Genomic DNA, 11,541 nt, shown 5'->3' on the forward strand with positions numbered 1-11,541 from the left:
ATATAAGAACATGTTGAGGCTAACTTGGAAAAATCTATGTTCTTATACGCGGGTTTCTACTGTATATTGTGCATTTTTCTGAGTATTTCTTTCTTTCTAGAAGAGAGTATTTATGTTACTCAAGGTCTTATCAGCTTTAGAAACGAATATCTCTAGATAACAGCGTATTTTATACTGTATTTAACTGTACTTTATTTATTTCTATGGCCATCGTTTTTTCGTTTATACTTTTTTTTTCGTTTACCATATTTTCTGATCATTACTACCGTTTCTTACTAGTTATACACTCCGACAATGCCAAAATACATGGAGTCGTTGGCAATATTATAGATAGTCAACTCACATTACTTGTTGATATATAAACGATTATAAAACAATATTTTTGAATAAAAAAAATTGATTTCAATTACATTATAAAATACAAAAGGATTTATTTTACCAATAGAATACATGATTGTACAAATATGAAAATGTTCATGCCTTTGTAAAATTATATTTCCTAACAAGTCAAATTTGTATAAATAATTCCATGATATCAAGAGCCCATTAACCACAGAGCGTACAACGCTGAAATAGGAAAACCATGGTGTCGTTTCAGCACAATTAATAAAGTTTACCTACCTTATTTTGATACTTTTCTACCGGAATATTATGCAGGGGTCATAGCTAGCCAATATAAGATCAACCGCTTGTCTCTACGATGTTCCTATGCCAAGATATAAAGCGATAAAAATCGAATACTTCTAGGTAATCCTTCCTTTTAATCCTGTGATATGACGCTAGGATTATCTAGAAGTACTCGATTTTTATCGCTTTATATCTCGGCATAGAAACATCGTAGCGACAAGCGGTTGATCTTATATTGGCTAGCTATGACTCCTGCATAATATTCCGGTAGAGAAGTAACAAAATAAGGTAGTTAAACTTTATTAATTTTGCTGAAACGACACCATGGTTTTCCTATTTCAGCGTTGTACGCTCTGGGGTTAATGGGCTCTTGATGATATTATAAACCAAAACTCATATGTCATCATTGATTATAGCCGCGTTCCCACGTAGCAACAAATTCGGTATTTAGCGTTCATACGAGGCTAAAATGCGCGGTCCAACAAATACGGAATCTAAATAGATTCGGTATTTGTTGAAATACGTGGCTTCCCAGATGCCGAAATACTTCTCGTGCTTGAGAAATTCCGAATCTCTTGGACCGCGTATTTCTCTTGTGTGAACGCTAAATACTGAATTTCTGAAGCCGCGTATTTTATAGACTTGTCAGCGCTCGACAGTTACACTCGCGTAACGCGAGTGTAACTGTCGAGCGAGATTGCGCTTGATTGTTCTCTTGGACGCATTGTTTTTTTTCCCATTGTACTAAAGCAGCTCGCAGCTCGCAAATACGGCATTTCTGGAGCTGTGAAACAGTGTGTGAACACTCGGTCGTGAATTTGTCTCAGATTCGGTATCTCGCAAATACCGTATTTCATAAATACGAAGTCTCGTGTGAACGCAGCTTATTTAAACAAAACCAGTAAATCAATCCTGCAATTTTTTTCCCTAATCTTCATCACTGCTCCAGGTGTCCTGCATGAGATTAACATTAGCTCCCTTCTTCTTTGTTTCACGGGATGTTCCTTTTTTCAATTTCGTTTCCTTCAAATGTTCTTGATAGTCATCAGAACTCGCTGTTTTAGGCAACCATGCTATTATATTTCTGTCATTTCCACCACTGTACAGTTCCTGGTGGAATGGATGATAAACTAACGTATTGCAATCATTATAATGACCAACCAGCCGCTGCAGCTTCGTACCTGTATGTAGGCAGAGCATATCAATATTGCTATCGTGAGGCACGAACACAATCTCAGGATTGAGTGACGAGGAGACATCAATGCTCAGACATTTTTCGTGCACATTGTTAATCGCCCCGTAGTTAACGAGCATGTTTTGTCCGTTGTCCGTGCGCCACAAACGAACGCGACAATCCGTTCCAAACGATACGAGGTACAAGCCGTCGGCTGTGAATCGGAGGCCGTTCACTGCGCCATTGTGAGCAGTCTGCACGGCATGCGGACCACACCGTGTCGCATCGCCATTGTGCTGGTCCAGCGTAAATATACAGTTTTTTGCCATTCTGACGTCCCACATGAGGGCTTTGTTATCACTACTTCCACTGGCTAGAACGTATTCGTTTTGAGGAGACCAATCAACTACATATACTGCACCTTTGTGTCCCTTTAGGATGTGACTATACGAGCCAGATTTTAAATCAACAAGGTTGACTTGCGATAATGACGACGCAACCGCAATCAAACAATGTTTAGTCGCTATTTTGGACAAACGATGGCAGTATACACGTTCGCGGCATGCCACCGTTTCAACAGGCACTAGAGTGTTTGTGTCCCACACTTTCAACGTTTTATCGAAGCTACTTGAAACGAACATGCCACTGTCCGCAGGATACCACTGAACGGTTTCTACACTGTATTTGTGAGCGTGCTGTGAACATCGGTCAACTGTGCACAGCAGTGGACATGTGTACTGGGGTTGACCAGTGACGTTATGCAGATCGTGGATGGCGATGGTGCCATTTGACGCGCCTGATATTAAATAACGCATCTCGACGGGATCTAGATCCAATGAGTTGATAGGAGTCGTATGTACTTTTTCGACATCTCGCTGTTTGCTGAGCTGCATTGCCAGGGCTCTGTCCGTTGACACTGCCTGTTGAACACCGGTAGGTAATAGCAGCCCCGAACTTCTCTCCTCCAAACATCTTATCATGTTTTCCAATCTAACCGTATGAACTGCGCTTATATCACACCCGCGACTGTCTGTACGACATCCATGTATCCATAGACGTAGATGATAAAGATAATTATATATGTCTAGTAGTAGTCGTCTAGTAAATTATATATCAATCTTACTCAACTACTTAAGTCTTACTACAACACTTTTATCATTTTATGAACGATCGTGGCCAGTGCCCTCTAGCGGCACTGGGGTCAACCCATTTTAAACAGCACTGCACTATCATGTAGTTTAGGATATCATATAGGCTTACACGCGACAATATCACAAGGATAAAACGCTAATAAAGTAATTTTCATGTAGACACCCTATGAGTTAGTAAAACACTGTGAATGTGGTTTATATGATATATTTACAGTAGTGTATTAGTTGTATGTATTTATTTTTACGAGAGATGGCGCCACCAATACAGTGTTTGGCTCTGTTTTGATTGTTGATGTCGAATGTACTGAATTTTGTATACACACATCAGTGACTAGATTATCCCAAATTCACACTCAGTTATTGTATAGCTCAAATTACCTGTGCAACATAAAGTAAGGGCAATTTATATTATTTGGAAGTGATTTCATGTAGTGTACTCTATTTTTTCAATGTAATTAGTACTGGTAGTACCAGGACAGGAGTAAGATAATATTACTATTAGTATTAGTATTAGGATATTACTATCTAACCCGACCAGGCTGTGTGACTAACGTCAATACACCAATGGTATTCTAACCCTAGCAATACCGTTTCTTGGAGCTAATTACTATCCTATATTATCTTACTCCTGGTAGTAGTAGTACTAGTAGTACTACTATAGTACAGTAGTAGTATTGTGACGTCAATGTGTCAGTCATTGCATTGCTATGACCCGGTTTAGCCACAATTTCAAACCGTCCTAGTTCTCACTACGTGTCTACGATTCATGCGACGTGAAACAGCTGTAAATCGTGGCTGAGCTTGGCCCAGTTTAGTCCGACAACTCAGCGACTGCGAGACTAGCCACAGGCACGTGGAACGTTTCAATAATAAAATGATGGTAAATAAACACAAAATGTATATACTTCAAGTACAAAAGTCTTGATGTTTCTCCACGCTCTTTCGCCTATTATTACCGATAATTTCCTGTAAACACCGTTCAAATGCTTCTTTTCAACACACGTACACTGCATGCACGCTGCTGTGGACAAACAAAAAAATTATTGAGTAGGTGGGAAAGCGTGACCGAAAAATTGTAATATTGCCAACACGGGTTCTGTTTACATTACCCAGAGATGTCTTGTGAATTACTGCGGAAAACTCCCACTCCGCCAAAATGTAAATGGAAGCAAGTACATGAGTAATGGCACCACATTGCATTCTGAGTTCAAACGTACCTGCTTCCAAGCTCCATTATGAGGCCCGCCAAGCAAAGCTAGCAAAGCAGCATAATGCGTGCGGGAGTGACGTCACACACACGACTACGTTTATTGGCCAAAACAATCAAGTAGTGCGGTTAGTGAGTTTCGGGTGATAAACAAGCACTTGCTCACATTTACATTTGGCGAAGTAAGAATTCTTTACAGGAATTCAGATATCTCTGAGTAAAGTAGGCAGTACCAGTTGGCAAATTATAATTCGAACAAGTCAACATTTAGCTAAGCATAGGTGCCAGAATGGAGGCTGTTAGGTGTCTATTTGTGCCGTGATTGTGTGAAATGAAGCGAGCGTCGTGCGAATTTTTTCGGTCATGCTTTCCCACCTGCTCTATAATTTTGTTGTTTGTGCACAGCGACGTGTGTGCGGTGTACTTGTGTGTTGCAGCTCGGAGCATTTGAACGGTATTTACAGGAAATTATTCATAATAATAGGCGAAAGAGAGCATAGAAACATCAAGACTGATAGTAAATACGTGTTGTGTTTATTTACAATCATTTTATTATTGAAACATTCCAAGTGCCTCTGAAGCTAGCAATACACATCTTACAGGTTCATTGGACTTTTCATGTATACAATTAACCGTCTTTCAACATAACTTTTTCTAATAACGTTTCAATATGAACTATTGAAAGCAATCATGTAATATCTTTTCCTCTTATCTTTTCACAAGTTACCCTCCTGTTACTTCGTGCATTTAATTTGTTGTGTGGGTACAGGTCATGCAAACAGAAGAATTTTCGGACATAGCCCTTGAACTAGGGCAAAAGAAGCAACCAAAGAGGGTCCTTCACTTCAGTGATGGAATACTAGAGGAATACAGTGATGAGGAAGATGAAAACGATGCGCCAGATCTACCCAAACAAACTGTTGACACTGTAAGATAAGGAGCAGAGTGAAATTTTTGAAAACACCTGAACTTATTTTCTAGCATTACCAAATTGCTGCGCTCACTAATTCTTGCCCTAGCTAATTTCATTCAATTTCCACTGACTGATGCACACTCCTACATAGGAAGTGCTGCTAGACATGTCCCTTGTGTTGTTTTCCTGCATACAAAAAATGTCCCAGAACTTATCTATCCAGTAGGTGGTGCAGCATACCAAGTTATAAGTGCCAATGGCGAGACCCCTACTATAATTAACTATTTGTAAGTTAAGATACTATTAATTGGAATAATTCATGAATGGGTCTCATCAGCAGCCTATAAATTTATGGGTAGCTTGAGGGTTGGGTTTAATTATGTTTGGAGAATTCGTCATGGACTGAATAAAGCCAAGTCACAGGCTATATCTGACCCTCAGCACACCAGCTGGTCATGCCTGAATTAGGCTATGTTCAGAACAAGTTTCTTTAGCTGGCCTAATATTGATATTTCCTCTTAATTTTCTGATTTTCAGAGTCGGTTAACGTGGCTACCTTACTTCTGGTATTACATAAGTAATACACCCTCAAACACTCTTAAAGGTCAGTTGTGTATTATATGTATCTTCTAGTGTGTGTTCTTTCAACAAATGTACAATCACTGTAAAATACCAATTTTTGTATTATTAGTGTTATTTTACGGATATGTAGGGCTTTGTTATTTTTTTCTATCTAGTTTGTGACTACCTTGGAGAGAATTTGGCATATTTCTTCGGGATAACGTCACCAAAGTACCAGTATGCTATAGATGAGTATAATGATTCTGTTGCTCAGGTAAGTAACAAAGTATAAAATCATGGTACCCTGTCTCGAAGTACTGTGTTGGTAAAGTGTAGCACAGAAAATTTGACATGTTCTTGTATACAACTTTATTGGTTTGATTTCTTATTAAAACTTATGTTTAACCCAAAACATCATTTTCCACATGCTATCCCCTTTTGTGAAATGCAAAATATGTTTATATCTTATATACCTAATATAATTATTGTATCTTGTTATCCCACCCGGATGGGATCAAGGTTGACGTTGATCTTTCCTTCATTTTTACGCGATGGAGCAAAATTTGAAATGTAGGACCTGTTTCTCACGCTTGAATGCAGGCACATTTAATGTTTCTCGTATGCAGGCAAAGGAGGATAAGGAGAGAGCCGAGCGAGAGAAGGAAGCAGCAGGACGGTGGGCGGCAGAGAGTCAAAACGAAATGGAAATGCAGGTCACGATCGGCTCCCAACCATTGCCACAGGCACAGACACACCAGCCACAAGAGCAACCACTGGTGTTGAACCCGGCTCAGTTGAAGTAGTCTCGTCAGTAGCACATGGTTTTAATAGCCTGTAATTGAAGACCGTCCTTTACAATGAGAAGGTTATATATTTTTCGTATGAATGTATTGGCTGTATTTAATTACTTAAGCTATATTCGCACACACCTATATTTGTTATGTTTTTGTTAAGTAGGTTTCGTTGGTGTTTAGTATTACAAGAAATTAGTAGTCCCTATTAATAATAAAAAAATTTAAATTAAAAGATGTACGTACACACAATCACATAGTGACCAACCTGTAGGATCCAAGAATAGCTTGTGTATTTTGTCATCATCAGGCCGTCCGATATCAATTTCCTCTGGGGAATCTGGTTGCTTTAGATCTATCCTCAGCAGCATGTTTCTTTTCATGGCCAACACTAGCATAGTGTTGCTCACAACCAGGTGTGATATAGAGTCACGTGGCTACAACAAAGATACGGTACAACTGAAAAATGTGCATACAACTAGTTTGTAAGTAATTTCTATATTTGATCAATTTTCTTTACCGACACCTTACCTATTATTACAATGAACAATCTACTACCCCCTCCTGGTGTGTATAACTTCGACCCAAGTGGCAGTGTGATGAGGCTCGTGGCTGCTAGCACAGCAGGACAATTAGCTACCCTGAGCAAGAAGAACGGTAAGTGACTGACGACGCTGTTCAAAGAAGTCATAACATTAGCCTTAAAGTAATTAGGCGTACCTTGAAATTGATTCTCTGTTTAGTAAAAATCGGAATATCATCCTGCGTTTTGACATTGACAAATCCCCTAGACGTTGCCTCTGTGGCTGCACTCCTTGATGATGCCACTGCAGAACTTGCTCTTGCTGTGGCTTGCTCATACTGATCTAGCAGTGAAGCCATCTTTAGGTAGGTGGAGTCTAAGTCAGTAGGTAGAGTCTATAAACTCGCATTTGTTTCGCCAGGAAATGCTTGCAGGACTTTCTATCATTCAAGAACCTGCCAAGTTGGTAACAACTATCATTAGTGTAAGAAGGCTGATTGCACCTTATAAGCTAAGAGTCAATATTATAGATTGTTATAGATAAGTTTTTTTTTAGCTACTGTACAGTATAGTAGTATCTAGTAGGCTTATATACCTCAGTGGAATTGCATACAGTATATATACTAACCAATGCTGATAGTGTGAAGAGCTTATTGAATACAGGGAATTTAAAGGGTACAAGCATATAAAACACAAGGGCATGACATTATTTATCGTAAGTAAATACCTGGGGCCGGTTTCACGAAGCGTGATTAACTTTAATTATGATTAAATCACCAATCATACTTAACCTCCTGTAATTATGATTAGTTAATCATACTTAAAAATCTGTTTCACAGGAAAGCGATTTTAAGTACATATTTTTAACTAATCACATAATTATCGACTTAAAAGTGATTACGTCACGCGTAAATAGTAAAATATAAAATAAAATATTTCCACTTTTTCACAAAATATAAGTAATTCTGTTTACATTTAATGGTTAAATTTGCTGCATTATACTTCCTATTTTTACTATATTGCGTCGATGTGAACATACACTCGTGCACCCATAACATAGCCGCATAGCAAGCAATTAATGTTAGAACAACATTAATTCAAATCGTTAAGGTTTTTTGGATTTTTTAACTAGTTGAGAAACAATCTTATCAGGTAAGAATTTGGCGATTTGTTTAGTCGCGTTAGTTCTTACTTTAATGTAAAAAAATGGGAATTTTTTTTAAACAAATTTTACCATAGAAAATTCGTGACGTAATCCCTTTAAACAATGATTACACTGTATTCAAAATGGCGGACAACGCCAAAAGTATCTGCAAATTCGGTACATGAAAAGGAATTAATTTGCAATTATAATGACTAAATTAGTAGGGGTGAGTATTGCAACCAAAAACCGTATTGCAATATATTGCAATACGACAAAACCGTATTGCAATATTTTCCAATACGTATTGGGAAGTGTATACCATGGCATGATATAGTAAAATTTGATGGTTTTAATATCATTCATATATTGTATTATATGACATGATTTAATTTCTCATGTTTTTCTTGAGAAAACAGAAGCACGGCAATGTTTTCCGCTGACAGTGGCAGCCCTCTGTGCCGTAACAATGTCACCCGCTGTACTGAATACCCTCTCGGAAGGCACTGACGTAGCTGGAATACACAATACCCCTGCTGCATAATTGCTAATACTGGATACTGAAACTGAAACTGAAACTGAAACAGTGGTGGCCGCTTCAGCTTGTATCGCGCGCGCGGGCACTCAGTGGTGAGCATCTAAGTATATATTTGAGTTCTCGTATGTATGTATGTATGCTATGTATGCTTCCCGTATAGGCGTGTCCAAGAACCGCCACAAGCGCGATCTGGATACAATTTTCACAGGGCCATCTCTTAACCCGGGGGGTGTTCGTAGCTGAAAAGAAACCTGCCAATCGTCAAACTCACGCGAAGAAATCCGTGAAAAAACGCCCTTAATTCTGGAATCTTCAACATTGTCAGCGACTGACTGCTACAGTGCGCTGGCCACACAGAGAAAAAATCGATCATCTATATCCACCACTGCCGCTAAACGCAAGAGATTGTGAAACCAAACGCCAGCACCGAGCTAAAGCCAGAGCACAGCCAGCTTTCAAAGAGTAGCGACTGCATTGTTTATCAACAGCTTTGAAATGAGACAAGCGCAAACCCATTCGTACATGCTGTACGTGCCATAAGCGTGCATGCCGTACGTGGGGAGCTCAACAGTTCGAGACGCCCCCCCCCCCCCCCCCCCCCCCCCCCCCCCGCCGGGAATCTTTACATATTTCACAGAGAATTAACACGAAAACCATTGCTTATCAAGAGGTTTTCAAATGAAAGCTCCAACCATTCGACATGCCTGTTATAATAACTTTTTGTCATTTACCCCATATTACTATTATGTTCCAGTGGATTCTAAGTTGGGTTGTGGCCTGTCTCTTAAATGTCATACGTAACAGTTTTCCCATGCCTTATTATCTTTATTAGACTGATTTCTAAATATTCATATTTCCTGCTGCCAATGTTATTGTCGGCGATTTTACCCATGCTTCTGATTGTGTCCCATTATTAGTAGATGAATTAGTAGCACGATTTTACCTAGCGCGCAGACGTGGTAATCCAGCAGGCCTAGTAGGCCTATATATAAGACTCCCTGGTTTGCGCTGCTCTCTGCCCCTCGCGCACAGTCTGCAATCTGTCTTTCTTCTCCTCTTCTTTGCCCGCGGCAGTAGTACCGCGCAGTGGCTCCATGCAGTGGCTCGCTTACCAGCTAATACTGTATGCGTTCGTGCAGGCATTGTCTGCTTTCGTAATATATACACGCCGCCAAGTGCATAATTTTCGAGCCCATCTAATATTATATTTGAGTTGTATGTATAGTATCTTGTACTATGTATCTATTTGTATCTATGTATCTTGCCCTATAAGGCGGCCAAACCGCCCAAACGCATCTCTGGAATTTTGCAATTTTCACAAGGGCCATGCTCTTATACCGAGGGATTTCGTAGCTGAAAAAACCTGCCAAACCGTCAAACTCACCGAAAAATCCGTGAAAAACCCCGCAATTCGTCAATCTCACACGATAAGTTTCAGCAGCTGACGTGCTACAGTGCTTGCCAGCAGAGAGAAAAATCGCATTCCCTCATCTATCGGCTGCCTCGCGTATATGTGAAAACCGAAACCGGTACTAAACAGAGCACAACCAGAGGCGTGTTCAGCAGAGGCGACGCGCTCGATGGCAAACGCATCGATGAAACGAAGCGCAGCGCCTCCTGAACGACACACGAGCTCTCGGCTTGTGCGTGCGCTTGATCAAAGATGGCGGCCCCCAGGAGGCGTACTTCAGCAGATTTTAATCGCGAAGAACAAAGTACTGTTTCAAACGAATTTTTTAGCAGACGCAAATTGCATACAAATTGAATTTACGAAGTAAATTAATGAATGAAAAGGAAATAACTGTTGAAATAAGATGCAAATTGGACGTTCAGAATGTTAGATTGCCGCATTCGCTACAGATTTTTCGCCGCCATCTTGTAAACTCTCGCGCAACTGAGCGAACAGCGCTTTTCAAACCTGACCGCGCAAACTGCTCGCTCGCGTTTCGGTCGCGGCAGTGTCGTCAGAAGTGCCGAGCGCGAGCCGAACGCGAGCGCAGCGTTTCGGTCTCCTGAACACGCCTCAGGATATATTTATGTGTCAAGTGTGCCGCGCAATGGCCGGTGGGGGGGCGTGTGTTTTACACTCTGAACGCTCTCCAAGTGGCCTATGGTTACGACTGCATTTTTTATGCAGAGGCTTGCAAATGAGCAGAAGTGCCAACCCATTCGCTACATGCTGTTAGAATAACTTTTTCTTATTTACACGGCATATTACTATTATGTTCCAGGGGTTCTACGTTGGGTTGTGCTGTCATATTGTAGTGCCCTAGGGTAGACGACTACGGTTCAGACAGGGACGTTTAAGGTAGTAAGTGTGTCCAGTATGGGATCAGTGTCCGCTTTCTTGTCGATGTATTAGAGCAAGACGCGTGATGCCTACGTAGCCGATAAAGGTGAACAGAACAGCAACACGGTGAGCTGCGGTTAACGCATACGTTATAGAGCTTTTATTGCAGTTTTGTTTTTTTTTTTTTTTTTTTTTTTTTTTGTTTTTTTTTTTTTACTAGTGTATCAATTAAATGATTTCCCTGGCATTCGTATATGCCAGCCGGCCTTTCTATGCGATCTCGGTGGATCTGATTGCGTCGCGGCTTCGTCTTCTTCCCTTACGCTTTCGTCCCTGCTTGCCGTGGATCCAAGCCGTCTCCCAGGTGTGCCCCACCGCCAGTCGCGTCCTAATCTGCCAGAACGCCGTTTTCTTCGCAAGCCGTTTTATTTCCCTCTCCGGTCGGCTCTGCGGTTTACACCTTACCTGAAATAGCTGTGCGTCTATCCTCTCTCTCTCTATTTCCTCCTCCCTCTTCTCGCCTTCCTACCTACAACTACCCTGAAAAACAACTCTCCGCTCGCTCCTGCTTCCTTTCCTTCGTCTTCGGTTCTGCTTCATCCTTCTTCTTTTGTTTCCTGCCTTG

The 11,541-nt window shown here is 40.6% G+C and overlaps 3 protein-coding genes across 4 annotated transcripts in view; 1 reads left to right on the forward strand and 2 right to left on the reverse strand.

Annotated features, from left to right (window-relative positions):
• LOC106812239 (vacuolar protein sorting-associated protein 18 homolog) overlaps positions 1-11,541 on the reverse strand; it is a 22,934-nt gene that overhangs the window by 8,928 nt on the left and 2,465 nt on the right. The window contains exons 2-3 of the mRNA XM_014816069.1: positions 7,145-7,402; positions 6,693-6,861 (exon numbers count right to left, since the gene is read on the reverse strand). Coding sequence (XP_014671555.1) covers positions 6,693-6,861; positions 7,145-7,306 — 331 coding nt within the window. The 5' untranslated portion in view covers positions 7,307-7,402. The remainder of the gene's footprint in view (positions 1-6,692; positions 6,862-7,144; positions 7,403-11,541) is intronic.
• On the reverse strand, positions 1,198-2,951 carry LOC106812251 (DNA excision repair protein ERCC-8-like). 2 transcript variants are annotated; one of them, XM_014816080.1, is made up of 2 exons: positions 2,944-2,951; positions 1,198-2,721 (listed from the first exon to the last, which is right to left on the reverse strand). In XM_014816080.1, exon 2 carries the CDS (start codon positions 2,692-2,694, stop codon positions 1,555-1,557), a length of 1,140 nt encoding a protein of 379 aa, XP_014671566.1. In that variant the 5' UTR covers positions 2,695-2,721; positions 2,944-2,951; the 3' UTR covers positions 1,198-1,554. The 2 variants fall into 2 exon arrangements, with proteins under 2 accessions (XP_014671566.1, XP_014671565.1); XM_014816079.1 differs by lacking the exon at positions 2,944-2,951 and having other exon boundaries at positions 1,328-1,339; positions 1,373-2,937.
• Positions 3,222-6,652, forward strand: LOC106812252 (protein FAM177A1-like). The gene is made up of 5 exons (XM_014816082.1): positions 3,222-3,344; positions 4,929-5,087; positions 5,610-5,676; positions 5,810-5,907; positions 6,260-6,652. The coding sequence occupies exons 2-5, from the start codon at positions 4,932-4,934 to the stop codon at positions 6,434-6,436; spliced, it is 498 nt and encodes a 165-aa protein (XP_014671568.1). The 5' UTR covers positions 3,222-3,344; positions 4,929-4,931; the 3' UTR covers positions 6,437-6,652.

The sequence above is a fragment of the Priapulus caudatus genome, unplaced genomic scaffold (assembly GCF_000485595.1).
Source record: "Priapulus caudatus unplaced genomic scaffold, Priapulus_caudatus-5.0.1 Scaffold626, whole genome shotgun sequence".
In the NCBI taxonomy this organism is placed as follows: Eukaryota; Metazoa; Priapulida; class Priapulimorpha; order Priapulimorphida; family Priapulidae; genus Priapulus; species Priapulus caudatus.

What these genes read in the sequence shown, in the direction of transcription:
- LOC106812251 (XM_014816079.1), bottom strand. Translation starts at nt 2,781, where the DNA reads ATGATAAGATGTTTGGAGGAGAGAAGTTCGGGGCTGCTATTACCTACC.
- LOC106812252 (XM_014816082.1), top strand. Translation starts at nt 4,932, where the DNA reads ATGCAAACAGAAGAATTTTCGGACATAGCCCTTGAACTAGGGCAAAAG. An exon ending in CCAAACAAACTGTTGACACT is followed by an intron (nt 5,088 to 5,609) that starts GTAAGATAAGGA and finishes TCTGATTTTCAG; the next exon opens with AGTCGGTTAACGTGGCTACC. An exon ending in ATAATGATTCTGTTGCTCAG is followed by an intron (nt 5,908 to 6,259) that starts GTAAGTAACAAA and finishes TCTCGTATGCAG; the next exon opens with GCAAAGGAGGATAAGGAGAG.